Genomic DNA, 24531 nt, shown 5'->3' with positions numbered 1-24531 from the left:
GTGAAATTTTCTGACCTTTAAAATATATTGTTACCAAGTCTTGAATTTCCATACAACTTCGTTGGTACTGACTCGTTAAATGAACGGTGACAGGTTCATCAGATGAAGATATAGTTAGATTGAACATAACCGATTTTCGACCATCATCTTTGATAATCGTCCACTCATATCTGATTATCAGTCCTTCATGCATTGTAGTATTAGCTCTCGGACCGTCAAGAGATGTAATAATTTGCAATGCGTCTGCTGTTACTCCCGTACGGATGCTGTATTTAATCTCACAAGTATAGTTGTTGTCTCCCTCCCTACAACCACTAATAAGAGTGACAGAAAAATTTGTGCGAACAGCTTGTGTAACGCGTCCTGGAAAATTATGTAACGAAGTCAATGCGGAGTTAGATGCAGGTATCCTGCTAGGCTGATAACTCTTAGAAAGCGACCAATTCTGAATATCCAAGTCATCGCCATGAGTGGTCAAGGTTTGTCAGTCAGTCGATCTAAATGTTACTCGATTTCAGAATGCGGGATAAAAGTTATTACAATTATTATTTCGATCAAATATTAAAATTAGACTAGTGTTCAACTTTCGCCTCTACTAGACTGCAGTATGCTGATTGTGTAAGTAATATCATATATCTTACCAAATGGTTTACACTGCAGACGGTACGTGAAATGTCCTTCCTGGCGTTTGACTTGCATCAAGATCAGAAAAATAATAATCAGTGTCCACTGACTGAACATCGTTTGGATATTCTGCCGGGTCATATCAACTAGTATCGTAAATCGACCAACAAAAGTAGATTGTTATTAAACTAGATGAGTAAAAACTATAATCATTCTGTAGATGTAGAATCATAGTCTCTAATGATAAACGAATCGATCAAAAGTAGTTTCTATGAGTAACAGCTGATGAAGGACAATTTCTCAATCGTAATCAATGTCTCAATGATTTCGTGACAAGCAAAAACTTTTATGAGCGTACTGATGTGAGATTTCAGGTTCTGTTTCCCGGCCCCTAGATTACGAAAGGGTAATATACCCGCAATTTTGGCAGAATTACTGTTTCGAATGCTTTCCCCAAACGAAGAACCTTGCATATGACGTGTGGAACCACAGTAAAAGCGACGAGTTACTCGCAGCGTGCTTGTGTAGCATTTTATATACAGTTGAATCCGCTTAATTTGGACACTGGATAATCCATGCCACCGGCCAATATGCTCGTGAACGGAACAAAATAATTAATTGCACCTAAAAACATCTGTTACTTCGTCCCCCAGACCCTCTATTTTATTGATTGTTTTCACCATTACCTGTGAGCGACATTTATTTTACTCCGTTAGTTAACGACTTTACCTATTCTAGCCTAATCACGCTAATTCATGATTCATGATTGATAATTCATGATTGAATACGTCATTAATATTTCTTATTGCATATATATTGGGATTCAATTTTTTAGCCTCTCTCAGTCCACGTAATCAAATTTACCGGTAGAGCTGAGTGAGGTGCTATCTTGAAAAAGGTATGTCACATAATTAATTAAATATTTCCCGGTGGGCTGTTCTGTTGGTATAATCACTTTCTTACATGTTGTTATTTCGTGACCTCGTCCTGTCTGCTATAGCCAAAAGATATTGAAATTGCTCAAACGTACTAGACTTTGTTATGTGGTGTTCAGATTGTCAGGAAACCAAGATTGGCTAATGGCCAGCCATTTATGCGCCCAATTAGTTTTCGGTCAGCATAAGGGCAGTCCTTTTGTTCCAAAGTTTTCTTGCTGTTGATCTGGTAGGCACACTTCTCGGAGTCCCACGTTGGCCTAAACTTCATATGCCTTGACGTGTCGTGTCGTGGCGCGGTAATGGCCGACGCTGAAATGCCTATTTCTATAAATAATGCATATTTTTTCCTTGGTGGAAGGGTAACCAACAAACAAGATAGTTAGCAACATTGAATCACGCAACGGGCGAGAAAATTTTTAGAACATTTGCATAAATTTAAAATATCAAAACTGTTTCTCCGCTTAATTTGGCAAATAGTGAGCGTAAGAAAACTGTCTGAATTGAGCAGAATCGACTGTATATATACATTTATATGTCAGTGATAAGAGGAAAGTCATTAATTACTTGAATAAAGTTCTAAGCTAAAATATATACGAAGAGCTTCCTAGAGTTACAGAACTTCAATAAACAATTGAATTGTATATATTCATATTTAAGTAAACCCGAATATTTTCGGGTGACACTCGTCAGGGACAATCGTCAGCAACTAGCAGGGAATGAAAAGGAACATCGTATACATATATCACTACTGCTACTAGCACGGGCGACGAACGTGTAGCCAGGCGAGTGAAAAATGCCCTTGGTCATACAGTACCTCAGTTGGATATTTTAGCGTCATCAGTTTACTACTTCTCGCCTTCTTGTATTTTCAAAGTTCATTTCCTAATTTTCTTCCTCGCTACGTCTTTCCGTCAAGCAAAATTGTGATGAATGAATTAATTCATATGTGGGGATCAAATCGCCCGTTAGGTCTCTTCTTATGTTTTCCGATTCCGAAAATGTCATTACAGGCAACCTCCCCTTCATGATCAGCAATTTGTATCTCGAACAGTTTGTTAGGATGAAAACCATCTCTTCAAAAACTCACTCAAAAACTTGTCCCGCGTATAATAAAATGACCGAAAAATGCCTCTACAATTTGTTGCGAATGGCGCAGAAGTATATACCTGTCTTGAGTTAGTCGACATTTGAAATTTAAAGTTAGAAACGCACGCTAGGATTTACCCGCCACTGTGACCTTAGAACAATTCAGAAAACGAGCATCCAGCTCGATAATATACGCAAAAACTCTTGAATCTGTTCTGCATCGTCATTCAATACCAAACAACGCTTGATAATAAGCTTGTTATAGTAAACTAGAGATCACTAAGCAATAATAAACTACGATGCGATGGTCTTCCTGCAATCGCGGAAACACGAGGATCCACGCAGTAGATCAGGTGTTATATCGAAGCGAGGCATCCATGACAGCTTATACCCACGCATTTAAAATGGTGTTCTACCTGTTACGCATTCACGACAGCAACATAAAATGAATATCATGTTGAACCGTAACTCAAACTGTGCATTCGATAATAATAGCAATAGTAAATAATGCAATATATTTCATTAAAATCGAAGGGTGGGTGAAGGCGAAATGCGGCAATATAAACCGGTTCTGGAGCCCAGCAGGGCTTTAGAGCAGCTGTAAATATGCATTGCTCCGGCTCCGGCTCCAAAGCTTTATTCTATCTTACATTAGCTCCGGCTCCAGCTCCGGAGCTGCATTATTACCACTGCTCCGGCTCTGGCTCCGGCTCCGGCTCTGGAAACTATCGAATGTGTCTGTCTATCAGGGGTGGGCAACCCGCGGCCTCCGGTCCAATGTGGCCCGCGAGAAAGTTTTGAGCAACCCGCGAGCTAATTTCCCATGATATTATCGAAATTGAATTGCTCAGATTGTGAACTTGCAAGGCCAACCAAAAATATGATTTGTCTGGCCGCGACACTTGGGATGTTGATGACTAAAATATCAGTTCCGACTCATTGGCAGATCCAGGGTCCAGTCACATTTTTAGTAAATCGTCGTACATTACAGTAAACTAAAAGAGTAGTAAAAATTTTCTTCACGCTTCGCGTGTTTAATTGTCACACGATTTCTTTTGTTGTAGCCTACCCCCTCCTGAAAACGATAAAACGCCTGATTTAGTCCTGTCCTTGCAAACTTAACCCAGCATGCTAGACGTTTATAATTCTGTCATAATTATCTTTTTAGGCAAGGAATCCCTCCCAAAGTCCCAACAACCGCTTATCTGAAGCCGGCAAAGGCATCGTTCACGCCAGCGGTTTTCAAAGTATTGGTCGCGAAAGGTATGAATTTTGATGCGGCTCTCGTTTATTGTATACATAAAAGTTGCCTAATTTATTGCAAAAAATCTTTGATCGCGCCAAGATCGATCTTCTGTGGTTGCTTTGGTCGTTTCCAAGTCCACTGTTTTCGGTACCATAGCCAATAAGTGACAATCGCAGCAAGGTCGTTACGACCATGTGGCTTGATCATGCAAAATGTGCCAATCCCTGTATCATACAAGTCGGTTTGATGTCACTTTAAAGTTGATCTGGCACTAGGTTGTCTACAAAGCGCCAAAGATCGCGGCAAATATAATCGCTGCTCTAAATCTATTGGAATCGCTTACTCGTGCCAGACAAAATAAAAGAAAATCTCCTTTCGCGAGGCCAAGACCAAGCCGATTCAAGCCTCGCATTTTGTCACGGGCTACATTACATTCCTCTGGGGTCTCATTTGCACCGTACGGCTCAGGCTGCGAGCACAGGATTATTCGGTGCAGGTCATTTCGGGGCCTGAACATAACAGTATCGACGGGTTTGGTCATTATGAGGCGGTTATCTTATTTCACGGTTTTATCGCTGCAAATCAGTTTAGCTGCGCACTTCACGGATTCGCATGTTGCCCGAAATGTTACATGTTTTGTGCCTCCTGGCGTGGAAATGCGCCGCACCGAAATGCCGGTTTTTATTAGGCTGAAACATCTCAACGGCATCATAAGAGATTAGGCAGAAGTTTTCTCATAATTGCTAATGCTGTTGGACTCATTTATGTATATTGCGCTAGTTATTTTTATAGTTTTTTTTTCTCCGGATACATTTGTTACCCAAAATAAAGTCCAGAAATCCAATTCCACTAAATCGCGCGAAGCGCGGTGAAATGTTTCGGTATAAATAAAATTTGCCGCAAAAGGCTACTTCATATTGATTCATGAAATAATTTTTGGTTATCTTCGAGATTGTTCTATTTTGGAAACTTTTGTTTCACTTTGGCTGCTTTTGCAACAAACATGGTTTTGATATGTCGTGTGCGTCCAATCATATAGAGCAGGGCTGACCAACCTTTTCAGCCAAAGGGCCACATTCGATTGACGAACAACTGCGCGGGCCAGTAGCCACGCGAAGCGCGAAAACTTTTCGAAGTACATATATGGGTCTATAATATTGTCACTTGTCACTATTGTCACTATATTGCGGCCATACTGTATATCGCTGGGTTCAGTTTCCAAGGAATGGACTATTCGGCGCCTGGACAATGGACATATCGATATCGAAAGCTTCGACCAACATGCGTCAATCATTTTGTGCCTAGGTTTCATAGTCGACGGTCTTTCTGCGAGCGCAAAAGCAAGGTCGCAGATGTTGAACGATACGAATATAGTTAGATTCAATCTGATACATTAGGCGTTCTTTCATTTTCACAAAGGGGTAACAATATTAAACGCAAGAAATCGAGGAACAACATGTTGCGCGAAGCGTGTAGAAATTTTTAACTTTTGATAAATCTATCGCAAATTATTCTGCTTCATTGTAGTGTACGAAGATCTACCAAAATGTGCCTGGCTCATGGATCTGCCAATGCGTCGGAACTGATATTTTAGTCATCACATCTCAAGGGTTGAGGCCAGACTTATCAAATTTCCTTTGTCCTTTCTCTAGTTCACAATCTGTGCAATCCATTTTTGATAATATTACTAGTCTCGGAAATTACCTCGCGGACCACTCAAAACCTTCTCGCGGGCCACGGGTTGGCCGGCCCTGATATAGGGTGTCATGAAAAATGGGGTTGCCGACCCCTGATATATTGGTACAAGTGTAGCCTACAATGTAGCCTACAACACGATACACAAGACACAATGCGATGCAATCAACAGATAGGAGAGCTGGATGCTGAAACGGCCATACGGTCTCTTAGGGCGGAGATAATAAAGTTGGATTAGCAATGAAGTCGATTATCGCGGTCGTCAGGATTGATCAACCCAAGATTAAGGAAACCGGTTGCTCGCAGCGCATAAAGTTAGTGGTAATCCAACCATTTAACAAGCCGGAACAAACTATAGATAACTAACTATAATAACTGCGTACACTGCGTACCATTCATACTCACAATTATTCCCGATAATGGCCGTGCCGATTGTCTCCTAGGTAATGTCTTCACTAAATAATCAACGAATTATGTACCCACCATTGCAGAGCGATATCAATATTCAATAATCCTAGCTGTACCGTACAAATTGGACACGACTTTCATTTCACGATGATGAATAAGTCTACCTATTACAGTGGCAGTATCGTTTTTTCATCAGGCTGCTGTTTCATTCAACAAATTGACATTTGACAGCCTATATAGCGCGTTTTCACGTTATGGTACACCAGATAACGCCACTTGATTGAAAACTCGGGACACCTCGACTAACCATCGTGCGTTACCTTTTCCAACTTTACTCGTCACGATTAGCAGTATTTAATCACATGATTAGCATTCTCCCGGATCAGTTAACTTTATTATCTCCGCCCTTAATCTGGCACCCGCCTCTTCCTAGTGCCCCATGTCAATTATTCGATGTTAATCTTTATTCTGCTGTCGTTCTCTTTAGAGTATTATAATATAGAGTCTTGTTCTGTACATTTGCTTCTTTGAATAGCTTCTTCATCGGGTCTACTTCTGGACTTTTTGTGTTTTCGCCCTAATAACAAGCTACATAAAGGATAAGGAGCCCAGACAAATCGTCCACGCTTCGGCTTCTGGTGAAAATTGAACTCGTGGAGCCTGCGTAGTTAGCTAGTTATCACAAGGCTAACTCCGCTGATTTTCATCACTGACGCTCTTTCGGGAAGCGACATTGACGGATTCTCATATCAGTCGGAACTTCATGCCTTTACCGGAAAATACCGATTTCTGATACCCTCGAAATCGTATTACTAGATAAAACGTTTGAGCTGTGCCTGTGCGGACCAGGCACCACAAAACAAGGTTATGGGTCTGATGTCAAATAGCAGCGCATGTATATTATGGGTGATTCTTTACCTTGGTAACACTAGGGTTACCATATTTCGAGATCCGAAAAACAGAACTCTTTTCAAATATTCAGTAAGCTCTAGTACCGAAAATGAAAACTGGTGATGTAGAAAATTTTTCGATCAATAGTAGCGTGTTGACTAAAGACAAAAAGGTCACCATATCGACTCCACTCCCGAATTACTCACTTTTCACGGTACTGCTTTGGTTTTGACTACAAAAAAGTCATCAATCTGATTCGACTGCCGAATGACTCGCTCGAACGTCCGCATTACCTATATCTCGCTTCATTTAGGCCGATTTTCAGTTGACACTGTCCATTAGCCATATCTACAAAATCTGTAAATGAGGACGAATTGACAAAGAAAGACATTTACGCGTCCTCGGCGGACATTTTCAATTTCTGGAAGAAGGACGACAAATCATCCTAGAGGGGGACGTATGGTAACCCTAGGTAATACATCCAAACACGGAAAATGGACAATATGTGTATTCAATAGCTCGTATATAGATAATTGTACGCACAATGTATGTCAATGAAATTGAAGCAAGTGCATACAAAATCTGAAATTGGATATTTAACTTTAGTTCCGGCTTCTCTCATGATATGTCCAAATGCCACTGGTACAGTCGATATATTTGCACACTTTCTTGTTCGCACGAGATGCCCCAAGACGCCTATCCTTTAAAACAAAACATCGTTCCGCCACCGTCGCTTGGTGCATACTTATGCAGTTTTGTGTTATGGAGGTGCAACTGTGTATTTTTGATAGAGTTCAATTTCGAATTTTACGATGGTAATTTTCCTTCGGCACGAATGTTAGACAACTCACTGCACTACAAGCCTTTTAATTTCGAACACTTTCCCCGGTTAGTTTGCAGCATGGCATATGCTTGAGAATCAAAAAAACATAACTCTAGCTACCATCTTTCCAGCCCATATTGCGTTATTAGGAATAAAACCGATTAGTTTTTTTTTTAACTTGGCGCAATAAACCATTGATCGTTATGGTTACAACGGATTGTGATGTTACCTTTTATTTGTTTTTCATTTTCTTTAATATACGACGGAATAAATAGCCTTAGCGTCCCCGGTCGGTTCTTGAGACTTGTTTTTACCTACAAGTGTTAACAGAGACTTATTAGTTAATAGAATAGGGGTAGCCAGGATGGATATATTGTAGGGGCAGTGGTTCCCAACCTTTTTCAAGCCGCGTACCATTTCGACGTTTTATGCAGTGCTCGCGTACCACCTACAAAAGTTACGCGCGCCGAAGGCGGTCAAAAATGTTTCCCCCGCGTTGAGGTATCAAAGGCAGCGAAACAGAAAATAAACTGCCCATTTTAAGGTGCAAGTGGATCAATTTGGAATTCCTGTGTTCAAATATATTAAAACGGAATTTGGTTAGGTAAGAATCCCAATGCTTTACAACTAGATCTCTTCCCCTTAGGCCAGGGGTGGCCAACCATTTTGCACTGCATGGCCGCATTTCAACTACTCATGTAGCCCACGGTCACATTCCAGGGCATAGTCGTAATTAACTATAGGTGGACGCCAAATGCACACATTATAGTGTCTATGTCCATTTCTCGTGAAGTCGAGACTAATATATTTAATCATATAGGATGGCTATACGCACCGAAATGGCTAGTGGTCACAGGTGATATTATGGGACTGCTAGCATTTCCGCGCCGAGCGCGAATTTTTTTCAAGATTTACTTATGAATTTCGTGATTAATAATAGTAGTTTTACATATTACAATCAAAAATTTGTCCTTTCTCAGCACGTGAATGTGGTCATATTCATCAGTAGACTTGATGGAGGGTGTGTTTTCGAAAAGTTATATATGATAATGCATCTTCGGGTGGGCCAATTGCTATTATTCACTTTGCTGCATGCTGTTACTTCTTGATCTCCCATCAAGATTGTCGGTATAGTTAGGTGTACACGATTCCCAGTTGGTATTTCTATATGGGGAGCATTATTTTACTCTGTTCTTCGAATCTGAAATGTGGGACTCCAATTGTAAAGGGCCCTACTATACTAAAATCGAAAAATGAAGACACATTGAATCGCGCCCAGCGCGAAGGAAAGTTCAAGATTAATTAAGTCAATTCGTAAATTGAAATTGCATGTCGACGGTCACCAACACATACTTATTGAAGTACGTGTCCGCTCGACCGCACAAATGTCCTTTTACAGCTGCAGGTTGGTCAGATGGTCACCCCTGCCGTAGGCCGTCATTGGTGGGATTGTCCCTACCCACGACGACGATGGCTTCAAAAAACTTATAAAGTCAACCCCACCTGAGCTAATAACTCACTTCGGTCGAAAAAAAAACGAACAGATTCTACTCGCGTACCACCTGGATGACCTTCGCGTACCACAGGCTGGGAACCAGTCTGGTAGGGATATTATTTTTTACGGTTCATTTTATTTCATCAATTACTTTATGTTACTTATCATCTGTGACTTAGTAAAACAGATGACGCTGCAATATTGACGAAGTTATGAACAGAGGGGGCAGAGTTGACTTTGGGTCCATGGAAACGTGTCTACATAGTATAATTTGGGAACAAACCTTCCTCAGTCCTGTTATGTTCAACTGAATATACTTCATATACTGCCGTGTCATTTTGCTCACTGGATGTAATTCCAGAAAGTGGGTTCAAAACCTGTTCGTATGGTTTTGGATTCACATTATCGTAATCTGATGTTCCATGAATTGGATTGCTATTTTCAACTTTACCGCCATCATTGTTTGAGTTTTCTGCAATTTGGCGCACCGAAATGAAGTTGAGTTGCACCAATGATAATTAGGTAGGCTTGTCCAATGTACATGTTTACCTTTACCGCATTCCTTCCAACATATTATGACGAGCCCGATGGTTGTTAATAGCATAGCCGCTCCAACACACACAATGGGAATTATCAGAGAGTCATCTAAGTCATCTGGATTTGTAAAATTAGCCTTTAATTCTTGATTTGAATCCAACAAAATAGTCTACAGGTTTCTAAACACAGATACCTGGAACAGTTGTCATGTTATCGCAGGGCACCACCGCGTAATATTCGTGTCCCAAAAGATTTGCTCGCAGACTCAGGTTAACCGCGTCGTTGAGCTGAATAGAATAACATTTCCAGTCTTCCATGATATTGGGATTATCATAATATAGATCTTTCTTTACAGTGTAACGCGGTGTGATCATTTTCCCGTGAACGCCATACATCTGTCCACAGCACCCCGTTATGATACTTGGTACTTCTGCATCTCCTTGAAAATATGTCGGTATTACTGCCGTCTTCATTATGATTGTACGCCGTTGAAGGGATGTTTGCTTGCATCTGAGTGGGTTGCTGGGCGATTCAATTTCTGCCACCGCTCATTGAGTCACATTGATCGTTTTTTCAATAATGAATATGATCAGGGGTGGCCAACCTTTTCGATATTCACGGCCGCATTTCGAATACTTATGCTTATTCAGGCGCATAGTCCTGCTAACTAAACTAACAGGACGGCAAATACCCATGCTAAACTGTCCAGTTCATGTCCATTTACTGTGAACTCTGGACTAATCTATTTATTGTGATCGGCTATATGCATCGAAATCGCGAGTGGTCATGGACATGTCATGAATAGTTTCTGGGATTCGTTATGGTCGCGAAAGTTTTTTAGATTTACGAATGAATTGCGTCAGTAAAATTAGTAGTTTAACATATTCCTATCGAGCATTTATTCGTTCTCAGCCCATGTAATCAGCTCACCGGTAGAGTTGATGGAGAGGTGTTTTCGAAAATTTAGGGCAAGTAATAAATGATGATGGATTTTCTGCTGGTCCAATGTTGTTAGTCACTTTGTTGCATGCTATTATTTCTTGACCTCCCACCAAGATTATCACTATAGTGGAAAGATATTGGAATCGCCCACACGTACCAGAAACAAATTTCTTTGGTGAGTATTACACGATTCCAAGTTGGTATATGTTGCATCATTTTCCTGTTCTGTTCACGTCTTTACTATTAGGGTTGGATTGCAAAGTTCGCAACGGGTTACCACATTGAAATCGAAAAGGATGTCGCGTTGAATCACGCGCAGAATCACGCACAGCGCGGATAAAATTTCAAGAATAATAAAAATCTCTCAAAAATTCGAGAGTCAATTCATAAATTCAAATTGCACGTCGACTGCTTGCAACACATACTAATCGAAATACGTGTCCTCTCCCGCACAAATTTCCTTCTACGGCCGCAGGCTGGCCACCCCTTGTTATGATGCATGTTCTATACACACCCCACTGGAGATATGGCTCAGTGTAACAGACTGTGAAGTACATTAAAAATGTTTGAATTACCTTATATTAAAATACAGAATTATAGCACTACCTTTTATGAGCGATAACCAACTTCCGATTTCTGGTGGGTTGGTGTAAAACGCAATCGAGCCGTTCTGAAATGAGCAAAGCGAATCCGATCCATTTGGTGGATGAGGTCCAACTGAAGAGAAATACACAGTTTTACGTATTGATCACGGCATTCCCTACTAGTTCATACTCACATAGGATGTTTAAGGTAGATGTAGACGAGTAGGTATGGGTAGATTGATGGAAGTATTTCACGAAATCATTATCGAAATAGCAAGATATGTTCTTCCGATTCAGGTTGGGATGAGGCGTAATGGAAGAGCTGTTTAACTGTAGTAAGGGTATTGGAATGATAATATTGCCTTCTGTGTCATAATTATCGTTGATATACTATCAAAACGTCATATAAATGGTTCAGGTCTTTTGGTTATTTATTATATTTTTGTAAACGTCGTTTCAATCGTCAAGGATTGGATTTTGTGTTCGCTCAAAACCATAACAAAAATCTGGTACTCCCTACTTAGGTGCTTCGTAACCAGGACCGTAACTGCCGAACTCGAACAGGGCCCTAAATTATTTCGTGAATTACCGTAAATTATAGAGTATATTTTTGGAAATTTTTGCAACTTTTCAAATATGTATGTAGGCTACGTCTAATCAGAAAGGACCTCAAACTTAAACGACAGTGAAATATTCAAGCGATTCATTTATATATAGTGCCAAACTGCCAAATATTCAAAGTAAAAGGTTGGTTACCTGAAAACTCGAAAAAATTGCAAAAAGTTTCGAAAATAAGACTAAAAAGTTGCAAAATGTTTCATGAAAAATCGAAAACGTTGCAATAAGTTGCAGGAAAAAGATGGAAAAAAGTTGCAAAAAGTAGCGATATGAGCAGGGTTGCCATCGGCATGGACCCAAAAATAAGGACAGTCGAAAAATTAGATTAACATGAAAAAGCGTTTTTGTACATACTGTGTATTTATACGAGCCGTGGCATATCACATTCCATAGTTTTCACCAAAAACAATCTGCTCGAGCAGCTCCTCGATTTTGGAAAGTGCTGCATGGATATCATGACAGCTCAGGTCTAATAAGTTGTTTACCTTTACTCCAGCCGAAACAGCACCTCGTCAGCCCCCCCTCCCCCCCAAAAAATCGTTGGTCCACCAAGTTTAGACAAAATCATTTGTGAGCGTATGGAGCAAAAACTCCAGCAACAATGCTTGTAGTCTCGATCAACTTATCTGCAATGTCGGAATCAGAGAATATTGCTTTGAACAATGGCGATGTGCAATCGTTGCTGAGGAATGATTGTTGGTGTTTGACAGTATGGAATGCTCAGGTACCCTCTGCAGCAGCTGCCTTATAGTCTGTGGTCGTTGGTGCTGATCGACTTGTGGAAAAATTATTCATCGACTGGCTCAAATTAATCATCATGACACACTTCTTGCATTTTTGGGTATCGATGTGAGTTGGAATAGCAGTATTTCCTACGGCCTCCAGGTTGATGTCACAATTGCAGATATTGCAATGCTCGAAACACTCGCCCTTCAAGCTTCGTTAGATACCTTTTAATTCTCTCTCATAATCGCCATGAAAAACGTTTTTACGCCTGTTCATTTAAAAAAATCAGTAGCTTGGTACAGACGAAACTATGCTATAGGCTACCACCACTCACTGTCCTAGCTATCTCACCACTTAGAAGTCAAATCTTTTGGTATGTACGTCACGAGAGTTCCTTTCATTTTTGATGTCAGAAAATTTCGACGAAAAACATAATTTTAGAATATTATGCAACACAGATATAAGAGGAAAACGATCGAAGTTCTGTAGTGTTTGAAAATAAGACAAAATAAGGACGCAAGTCGAAAATAAGGACATTTCTTAGAAGTAAGGACATTTGAGTTTTCTAAGACGTGGCCCTTCAAAATAAGGACAAATCTTAGAAATAAGGACGGTATGGCAACCCTGGATATAAGATTCTAACAAACAGCTTAAAACACCATACTACATTATTTCTGAGTATTTAGGAAGCTGTCGGAAGCTGTAAAGAAAGTCACCAAAGTTTGAAAACTTGCTCTGATTGTTATTTAGGGGGCCGACATTTTCCAGAACACCTCACTCGACTTTGGCGGTAAATCTGATTACATGAGCAGAGAGAGGCTAAGAAAATCAACAACAATATATATGCAATTCCCGATCATATAGTCCGATTCAACCATGAATGATTGATATTTTTCGCGCCTGGCGTGGTTTATGTGAGGAAAGCTCAATCACTAAACAGTACAAAAAACTTCGCTGAGAAGTCGCGTTAAAAAGAATTGGGAGATGATGCCCCCCATCAGTTTGGTTTATCACCTTGTAGGGGATAAGTCATTTTTTATATACATTTTTAGCTTTTAGAAGATATTAAGATACTGACCAGTTTGTTGTTCATTATAAATTTTGCCACTCCGCTCGTTGCTTCATCCTTTATAGAGCAGTTCAACAAGATCGCAATATTGTGATTAGTCGACTGGTTGTAAATCAAATTCACAGTTTCGCTGTACCGATTGCCATTGATGCGCAGCTCCGCATTGATTGCTATTAAGCACAAAGCTAATCATTTTACAATGGGAGAATTATAAACAGGATGCAGGAAGATCACTGACTATCGCTTATACTTTATAGAGCGATGTTGAAAGCTGGTGAGTTTGTGCGCAGTAGCAGCAATAAGTCTATGCAATTATGAAGTGATCAACTTACCTCTATCAAGATTCAAGAATATAGCAACGTATAAAGCATGCGACACAATGGAAAACGACAGTTCCGCATGGGACACATGAGCTTGCGTCACTTCATCATGTGACTTTATAACCTAAAAACTTACCCTAACCCGAAACATAGCCCTGAAATTAACCTTTATATATATCCTAACACCAAGCATAACCCTAACCCAGCCATAAGTCCATCCATAACCCACCCTTAACCAGTAATATAATCCACATGCTGATCCGCCGCATGCTCAATTGTTCCATGACGTAGTGTCGCATGCTATAATGTCGCACGCTCATGCTCATATGTCCGAGGTCCATTCTGAACATAGCGCAACCGGTCACTTGTAGTATTCCTGGAAGGGAATATTCTGCTCCTGTTGATTTCTATTCACCCGGCATTTTATTCTGCATAGTGATATCAGATGCCAGGGTTACGATATGATAGGTGACGATTTAAAATGACACTTAGATTGATCTGCACAGTTTGCCAGGATCGCATCCAGGTCGATTTTTATTTCATTTTAATAAAAAAAAACGAACTAAAATTGTCAAGAATGAGGTACTGATAGCATCCGGTTAACAACCATTCTTGTAATTATCACTGTTATTATTTTTGGTCTTTGCGACCACTAGACAAAGACAAACGATCCCACTGGGGTTGTGACCCTTAAGTTAGGAACCCCTGCCTGGTCTGGTGCTCGGAACTCTTCATGTGACTTCAAACTAAGATGATCAAGAAACAAGGCCAGAACCTAAATTCAATGAAGACTTGAGTCCATATTTACTCACGATACAGGCAAGTTATGTTATTCACATCTTTCCACGTAGCATCAGCAAGACATTGCGTTTGAACTGCTTCACTGCCATTGCTAAATACCGCCCGACCGCCCACGGCATTCTTATCTCGACAGGATATACGGCCCATGTCTAAATATCTTGAAATTTCCGAGCTCGTTGAAATAGATCCAAATTCCGTAAGATGGTCACAGCCTAAATACGAATCACTTTATAACTCAACATTAATAGTTGGATGGATCCAATTTCCAATTTATCAGCTGTGAACCATTCGGTTGAAATATCAAGGCCGAATAGATAGAGCAGACATACAGATGTCACATACAGAGTGATAGTTTCTGAAACACTGATGGATGGACGTAGCTATAGCAGTTACCAATTAGCACAGGCTACGCTACAAAATACTATATCCCCGAGAGGAGCTAAGGTGTGCCAGTGTGCCTATGGCGAGGATTGACCAATCGAATATTACACAGAAGTGGTCAGCAACGAAGTGCTTCTACTTTTTTGGAGTGCCCAGATAGATTTTTGCTACTTGACCTGCTTACTCGAATGGCTATTTCAACTTCTAATTAACAGTTTCTCGGCAAGCCCCTACTGTTGACCCTTTGTATTGTTAAAGAGTAGTGTTGGGGTATGTTTGCATCTATTTAATGCATGAAATTGTAATCGCCACTAGGCGAAATAGTCCGCGTATCACGATAGCAAGACATATTTTCAAAAATAACGGCTATTTGTTGCATTATTAGTCATATTCCGTTGGTCACGAAAAGGCACAATATGCGACCCCTCGACCAAATCTACTTTTTAAAACTACTTACTTGAGTACTTTTCAGGTCCCCATTTTATATTTTCACTTGAAGTAGTTCTGGCTTGCCTTGGGATCACTATACTTCTATTTGTTCTTGAGTAGTAATATACGGGGTGAGTCTACTTCTTCTCGAACAGGCTATACCAACGCTGAGTCCCTATTTAACCACCTCTGAATTGTTACACTGTTGGAGTCACAATCTAACCCAGAGGTCTCAAACTCAAACGGACTCGCGGACCAATTTCCTAGTTTTGATGACGCTGCGGGCCGCAACACCAATAATAGGGATATTCAACGCAGAATTTCCAAGTAGGCCTTATTTGACGGGAGCTTGAAGACAGCCATTCCAGAAACATCATAAATATGTCATTTACTATTGTACTATTCACGCTCGACATGGAAAAAAACATATTTTCAAATATTTGAATAAAATTGATTTTATGCCGGGTTGTATTATTTGTTAAAATAATGAGTAATAGACATCATGCGAGAGGATGCATTGTGACCAATTTTCCCTCTAAGCTGCGCGCGTGCGCAAATGCGCAGTGCTGACAAGGTCTCTGCGCACAGGAAATCTAAGTTGCGCACAAAAAATCCTAAGTGATGACCTTTTTTTCAGTCTGCACAGTGAGTTGGTGAGTCTGGGCAGTTGTGTCAAAAATTACAGGGAGCGTTGATCATGACATCGTCAAACTGTCGGGTTATAATATTGCAGCTAGTGGACCTTTGACGTGCCACAATTTTATGTACAATATTTTAAAATCTACTGAATATTGATCTGATACCAGAGCATTTGAGTGGTGTAGCCTAATCCGGGTTTTGATATAGTCGTGATAAGTAGGCTATTGTTACTATGTCACTGCCAAAGTCAAATTAAATCAGCGTCAGATTTTGCCTTCGATTATTATTGGAACATATCAATAACAATATGAATATAATCATTATTGAGCCATAGTAATAGCATTGTTTTATAACCTTAGCGATTGTACCCCTCGTGCCTCCAATAAGATTTCTCGTAGCTCCTGTTCATTTTCAACACGATTTCTGATTGTACCTATATTAATATTAGAAAGCCACTACACGTGATATCGCGCGCAGCACGAAGACCATTTTCCAGTTGAGTAAATTGGTCAAGAAAATATTCCCCAGCATATAGGCCTAATTCCACAATGCATCTCGTACCCCGTGATGTGGTGCTCCGTACCCCGAAGTGGTCTACGGACCCTGGTTAAGAATAGAAATGTCCAATCGCCGATGAATTCATTGGTGTTACAGCTGCGGAGCGTACTACTACTTTACTCGCCACCGATAATAACATGGATAAAGAGAGCAGACAACACCTAGCATGTAACCAACTATACGTCACGGGGGTCACATAATGCCAATGGATACCATACTGACCTGATTAGATAGCTATATATATACCCTACGCAACGCAAGCTACCACCTTTTGATATATTGCTATTCCTCATGACAGTTTCATAGATTGTTACGTCCGTAGGATTGCCAAGTCACCGTTCCTCATCGCAAGTCCTTATCCGATTTAACCTTTGACTCGACTCAACTCGAGTCATTTTTATTTAATCACCAAGCTAATCCGAAATCGAGTAATTTTACGAAAGATCGCACAAAACCAAATCACAATATTTTCAGTCACGAATCATCAACGGGTCATGTTTTATCACCATGAACTAGAAATGTTACGTAATAGCTGATCTTCTACCGCATTGTAGCTTTTTAAAGTGATGACGTGATAGTGTAGTTTGTTGAGATTTTATTTTTTTATAGCAGTTTTAGGTTGAACTTCAAGTTCTTATATCTAAAAAAGATATGTGGCACTGGAATATATTGAAGAATACTTGAAATTCCCAAATGCCGTCGCGGGCCGCACAAAATGCTCTCGCGGGCCGCGTGTTTGAGACCTCTGATCTAACCCAATGTTCTAAACAATCCACTCAAACAATATATAAGCACTCAATACCTGAATCCTAATGAGATTTCAGGAGAAAACGTATCGGACTATTAGTCACGGTATGGGGCCCATTAGCCTAAGCGCGTGCCTACAACGAAAATGGGCCGTAGGCTACTCTCGTATAGTGTGACAGCTCGGGAAACATAAGTAGAATATCATCCTTGTCAAAAATGATCTATGTCGAAACACCTGGAATATGGGACATAACAACAACAAAAAAGTGTTAAGAGTGCGGAAATAAATCTACATAGCGCAACATGCATAGGGTATGTGTAGGTCTACCAAAGCTCACCTGCACAAAGTTAATATATGACCAATAAAAACATGTTTTTCTTAGAATACAGTGAAAATTTCTGACCTTTAAAATTTATTGATCCCAAGTCTTGCATTTCGATACAATTTAGTTGGTAGTTAGTCTTCAAATGAACGGTGACAGGTTCATCAGATGAAGAAATGGTTAGATTGAACATAACCGATCTTTGACCATCATCTTTGATAATCGTCCACTCATATCTGATTATCAGTCCTGCATGCCTTGTAATATCCGTTCTTGGACTGTCAAGGGATGTCGTAATTTGCAATGCGTCTCCTATAACTCCCGTGTGGATGCTGTATTTTATCTCGCAACCATAGCTGTCGTCTCGCTCCTTACAATCACTAATTAGAGTGACAGAAAAATTTGTGCGAACAGCTTGTGTCACGCGTCCTGAAAAATTATGAAACGAAGTTATTGTGGAGTTTAATGCAACTATCCTGCTAGGCTGATAACTCCTAAAAAGCGACCAATTCTGAATATTCAAGTCCTCACCATGAGTGGTCAAGGTTTGTCAGAAGGTAAATCTAAATTTTACTCGATTTCAGAATGCTGGCTAAAAGTTATTACAATTATTATTTTGATCAAATATTTAAATTACACAAGTGTTCGATTTTTGCCTCTACTAGACTGCAGTATGCTGATTGCGAAATTGATATCATATATCTTACCAAATGATTTACACTGCAGACGGTGCGTGAAATGTCCTTCCTGGCGTTGGACTTGCATCAAAATCAGAAAAATAATAATCAGTGACCGCTGACTGAACATCGTTTGGATATTCTGCCGAGTCATATCAACGAGAATCGTAATTCGACCAACAAAAGTAGATTGTTATTAAACTAGATAAGTAAAAACTATAATCATTCTGTATATATAGAATCATAGTCTCAAACGTTCAACGAATCAATCAAGAGCAGTTTTTAAGTAACAGCAGGAGAAGCACAATTTCTTAATCGTATTCGACGTCTCAATGACTTCGTGATAGGCAGAAACTTTTTTCAGTGTGCTGATGATAGATTTCAGGTACTGTTTCCGGGTCCCTATATTGCGAAAGCATGATATACCAGCAAATTTGGCAGAATTTCTGTTTCGCATGCTTTTCCTAACTGAAGAACCTTGCATATGACGTGTACAACCACAGTAAAAGCGACGAGTTACTTGCAAAGTGCTTGTATAGCATTTTATATACAGTCGAATACGCCTAATTTGGATACCGAATAATCCATGCCTCCGGCCAAAATGCTAGTGAACGTCACAAAAGCAAAAAATTGCACTTAAAATCATCTGTATCTTCGTTCCCAGACTCTCTATTTTATTGATTGTTTTCACCATTACTTGTGAGCGACATTTATTTTACTCAGTTAGCTGGCGACTTTGCTTATTCTAGCCTAATCACGCTAGTATAGGGTTACCATATTTTTGTGAAGCAAATTCCGGACACTCTTTAGCGCCCCTAGCGGATTTTAAAATGAGGTGTACCACATTGACTGTCAATATGACGTCACAATAACAAACATTGCCCATCGACTGTATACACTATACTCTATACAGGAATGGAGTGGAACATAGGTCATGAATTGGGCCATCTGTAATGTGAGATCTGGTGATTGCTACTTGCTAGGGTCTACAATAGATTCCTCTACGTACGGGCTGGATGATATCATTTGGCGGGCCGTGTCTGGCCTGTCAGGATTGTGTTTGAGAGCCCTGCGGTTGGTGCGGTTATGTGTTTAAGTGTTTTAATCAGGTCCGAAAGAAATTTTTTTCTCCCCTTCCCCTTTCGTCCAAAAAAGCACTGATCTTGAGGCCACCATAGGGTAGTCGATGTTACTTGTTGGGCACTTACTATATCTATTTGGCTGTTAAATTTTATGTATGAATTCTCTCAATAGCATTGATTCTTCCATGTATTAGGCCATTGTAAAATGCACCAACAGGTTGCACATCCGGTGATTTCCAGCCTTTTATGGTCGCGACTTCATTCCCCATTTGAAAATGTTACGTGGCAAAGCTCAAGACTTGATAAGCGGGTTACTAAAAAAATTCAGCTTTCCCAAACTTATCTAACGGATTAGGAAGCCGATTACGTCCAACATCATCGCGATCCCCAGATAAAGGCGAACGAACCCAAGATTTGGAACCCCCGTCTGTGACAGAAGCATCCAATCGACCTTAACCAACTCTAGGAATATACCGTTATATCTTATAATATAATATTTATATTTATTTTGATTGCATTTTCGGCGAGAGTAGTGCTAGGTGCCCATACCAATATCATCATACGACGCATTGACTCGCGCGCAGCGCGAAGAAAAATTTTGAATAGCGTAAATCTGCTTGAAAATAATACTGTTTATGTTGATTTACGAAAAAAATTGACCCTGCTTGAAGCCTTCAAAATTCCGAACATTTAGGCATGTTTTAGAAATTCCTCCCGGACGCAGATTTTTAAGTGAAATTCCGGACATGTCCGGGAAATTCCGGACGTATGGCAACCCTACGGTAGTAGCAATATATTCCTTAATTCATGATTGAATATGTCATTAATATTTCTTATTGCATATATATTGGGATTCAATTTTTTAGTCTCTCTCAGCCCACGTAATCAAATTTACCGGTAGAGCTGAGTGAGGTGCTATTTCGAAAAAGTTAGGTCACATAATTAATTAAACATTTCCGGGTGGGCTGTTCTGTTGGTATAATCACTTCGTTACATGTTGTTATTTCGTGATCTCTTCCTGTCTGCTGTAGTCAAAAGATATTGAAATTGCTCAAACGTACTAGACTAGGGTTACTATATTTCTGCGCCCAAATTCCGGATACTCTTCAGCGCCCACTAGTGGATTTCAAATAAGTTATGACGTCACACTAGCAAATCATTGCTCATGCACCAGAGGTGGTCACGATCTGGTTCAGGAGTATGTGGTTGTGTGTCGTGTAACCGGGACCGAAAGCACATGATTTCAGCCCCTTCCCGCCCAAATAAACAAGGATTTTGAGTCCACTCGATGGGGTAATCGATGCAGCTTCTGGTGGGGTGCTTGCTATATGAATCTGGTTGCTATATGCATCTGGTCATTATATTTTTTGAATGAATTTTGTCAATGATATTGGTATTTCCATACATTACTCTATAGATACTACTCTCCGTCCACATGATCAGAGTTGGCGGTAGAGCTAGTGGAAGATGATGAGTTCGAAAATACAGGGAGCGTAATAGTACATCGTTAAGTCATGTTCAAGTCCTACCGATAAAATTGTTTATCGGCCTTATGCCGGTGCGCAGCACGGAGCTTTATAAACACCCCAGATCCAGTGGTTTCCAACCTTTAATGGTAGCAATTCCATCTCCAATTTGAAAATCTTCCCTGACTCAGATCAAAATTTGACGAGTTGATTACTAAAGGAAGTAAGCACATTTGCTCAGACTTACTCATGGTCTATTTCGGAAGCTGATTACGTTCAAGTAATTGGCAAATCCCAGAACAAAGGCAAACGACCCCACCGTTTGGAACAACTATCTTTGAATAAAGCATTTAAACGGTCTTAACGGTCGCTAGGAACATGCCGTTCTCCTATAATTGCGATTACAATTAGGCTTATTCCAGTAAATGAAGGTTGTTTTTATTTATATTTTATTGCAGTTTTTGCGAGGGTGGTAATCCCGATATTAAAATCAAGTCAAATGTGATAGTAAATCGCGCGCAGCGCGAAGAAAAATATCATGCATCTGCATAAATAGTCCCAAAAGTAATGTTTTTATGATGATTTACGAAAAAATTATGAGCCTACGTCAAGTCTTCAAAATTCCGGACATTTGGCATATTTCAGAAATTCCTCCCGGACGCTAGCTTGAACAGTCACATTCCGGACATGTACGAGAAATTCCGGGCGTATGGCAACCGTGTACTAGACTTTGTTCTGTGGGCTTCAGATTGTCAGGAAATCAAGATTGGCCAATGGCCAGCCATTTATGCGCCCAATTAGTTTTCGGTCAGCATAAGGGCAGTCCTTTTGTTGGAAAGTTTTCTTGCTGCCGATCTTGTAGGCACACTTCTCGGAGTCCCATGTTGGCCTAAACTTCATATGTCTTGACGTTTCGTGGCGTGGCGCGGTAATGGCCGACGCTGAAATGCCTATTTCTATAAATCTTGCATATGTTTCCTTGGTGGGAAGGTAACCGAAAAGCAAGAGAGCTAGCAACATTAAATCGCGCTACGGCGAAGAAATTTTTAGAACAGCTGCATAGATTTAAAATAACAAAGCGGTTTCTCCGCTTTATTTTGCAAAAAGTGAGAGAAGAAAACTGTGTGAATTAAGCGGAGTCGACTATATATATACATTTATATGTCAGTGATAAGAGGAAAGTCATTAATTACCTGAATAAGGCTCTCAGCTATGATTTCGAAGCTAAAATATATACGAAGGGTTTCTTACAGGCGCAGAACTTCAATATACAATTGAATAATATATAATAATATTTAAGTAAACCCAACTATTTTCGTGTGACATTCGTCAGGGGTAATCGGCACCAACTAGTCCCTAATGGAAAAGAATATCCTATACATATAATACTACTGCGACTAGCACGGGCGACGGGCGTGTAGCCAGGCGAGTGAAAAATGTCTTTGGTCACACAATACCTCACTTGGATATTTTAGCGTGATCAATTTACAACTTCTCCCCTCCCTGCATTTTCAAAGTTTCTTTCCCAATTTTTTTTTCTGGCTACGTCTTTCCGTCCAGCAAAATTGTGATGAATGAATAAAATTTATATGCGAGGATCAAAGCGCACGTGCGGTGTCATCTTATGTTTTCCGATTCCGACAATATCGATATAGGTACCTCCTCTACGTGATTAGCAATTTATATCCCAAACAGTTTGTTAGGATGAAAACCATCTCTTCAAAAGCTCACTCACAAACTTGCCCCGCGTATAATAGAATGACCGAAGAATGCGCAGAAGTATATCTCTGTCTTGAGTTAGTCGACATTTGAAATTTAGAGTTAGAAATACACGCTAGGATTTCCCCGCCACTGTCACCTTAAAACAATTCAGAAAACGAGCATCCAGCTTGATAATATAGGCAAAGACTCTTCGATCTGTTCTGCGTCGTGATTCAATACCAAGCAACGCTTGATAATAAGCTTGTTATAGTAAACTAGAGATCACTAAGCAATAATAAACTACGATGCGATGGTCTTCCTGCAATCGCGGATACATGAAGGCTTATCCTCGAAGTAAATCAGGTATTATATTGAAGCGAGGCATGCATGACAGCTTATACCCACGCATTTAAAATGGTGTTGTACCTGTGACGCATTCATGACAGCAACATAAAATGAATATCATGTTGGACCGAAGCTCAAACTGTGTATTCGATAATAATAGCAATAGTAAATAATACAATATATTTCATTAAAATCGAAGGGTGGGTGAAGGCGAAATGAGGCTATACAAACTGGTTCAGTAGCCCAAGTTCCTGTTGCTCTCATTATGAGTCGATATGCGCATTGATCCGACCAATATATTTGCTCACTCTTGCGTAAGCTCCGTAACTACCCTTTGTGTTTTCGCACGAGCTTACTGAAGATGTCACGCCTTGCACGGTCCATGCTTGCCCGTTAAAACAAGACACAGACCAGGGGTCGCCAACTCAAAACGTGTCGCGGGCCACTTTTCAAGTTTCGTAGAGGCCGCCGGCCGCATGAATTCAATATCAAGATAAAATAGGCCACACAGTTTAACACCAATGTTTTTAAAACTCCACGTCAGTACAACGCTATACTCTCTACCATGGGCGACGGTCATATAATTACCAGAAGAAATACAAATACAACCAGTAACATATCATTATCATCACTTTCATTTTATTTTGAACTATGAGCTATGAGCACGGTTCCAGACAACTTTTTTCACCGTCTAAAGATTCGTTATTGGAGTTGACTAGACACTGTACTTGCTGGAAAACTACCTCCTCGTAAAACTTTATCATGTGGGATAGCCGTAAGTCATTTTCTACGCGTTTACGCCAATTCTACCTCCATGGAATGCTATTACTATCGCCCAAGCAGTGCCAGGTAGTGAGTAATAGCGATACTTGGCACAGGAAATTAGCTTATTTTGAAACAACAGCAACAAAGATATTTTGAAACTGAAAGCAATTTCAGCAATTCAAAATGCTTTACTAAGCGTTCTTTCGAAATCTCAAATCAGGTCGCGGGCCACCTGTTGGTGACTCCTGATATAGACATAGAACGCCGTACATTTATAACCAATTAGGAGCATAAGAAGCAATTTTCAAAGCCCCTTTAAACCGATTCAAGTAGAAGAAAGCATGAGGAAGAATGTTAAGTAGGCTACTCAAGTAAGTATAGTTTACACTTTAAATATAGTAGATTTATTCGAGGGTTCGAAATGCCTACGCTTAGCAATTAATTGGAGGTGATTACTTTCGAAATTTCAGGATGTATCGAAATTAGTAACGGAAAATGTGTAATTACACGTGGGTAGAATCTTTGGGAATATTTTCAGTTACCGCGATACAGGGGCTATGTTGCACGGTTCTTATGACGAGTTCATGTATAAAAGTGAAGCAAACAAAGCAATTA

General features: G+C 40.1%; 1 protein-coding gene and 1 long non-coding RNA gene across 6 annotated transcripts in view; both read right to left on the bottom strand.

Moving 5' to 3' along the window:
* The window catches only part of LOC145447638 (uncharacterized), a 29583-nt gene extending 10837 nt beyond the window's left edge, over positions 1-18746 (bottom strand). Inside the window, exons 1-2 of one of the 5 annotated variants that reach the window (XM_080325892.1) lie at positions 18588-18746; positions 17962-18309 (exon numbers count right to left, since the gene is read on the bottom strand). In XM_080325892.1, the coding sequence (XP_080182018.1) occupies positions 17962-18309; positions 18588-18711 (472 nt within the window). In that variant the 5' untranslated portion in view covers positions 18712-18746. Of the gene's footprint in view, positions 1-15; positions 364-641; positions 912-17961; positions 18310-18587 lie in introns of those variants that run through there. The other 4 variants (XM_080325901.1, XM_080325909.1, XM_080325917.1 and 1 more) reach the window with 4 other exon arrangements.
* Positions 7939-10203, bottom strand: LOC145439170 (uncharacterized). Its single transcript, XR_013915112.1, has 4 exons — positions 10097-10203; positions 9937-10030; positions 9490-9851; positions 7939-8025 (listed from the first exon to the last, which is right to left on the bottom strand). It is a non-coding gene; the product is annotated as an uncharacterized LOC145439170 (long non-coding RNA).
* Positions 18747-24531: the final 5785 nt, after the last annotated feature.

This window comes from Botryllus schlosseri, chromosome 1, assembly GCF_051294905.1.
Source record: "Botryllus schlosseri isolate E-star chromosome 1, Bs_hap1, whole genome shotgun sequence".
NCBI classification, from domain to species: Eukaryota; Metazoa; Chordata; class Ascidiacea; order Stolidobranchia; family Styelidae; genus Botryllus; species Botryllus schlosseri.
Note: the sequence above shows the minus strand (reverse complement) of the source record. Positions and strands in the feature narration are given on the sequence as shown.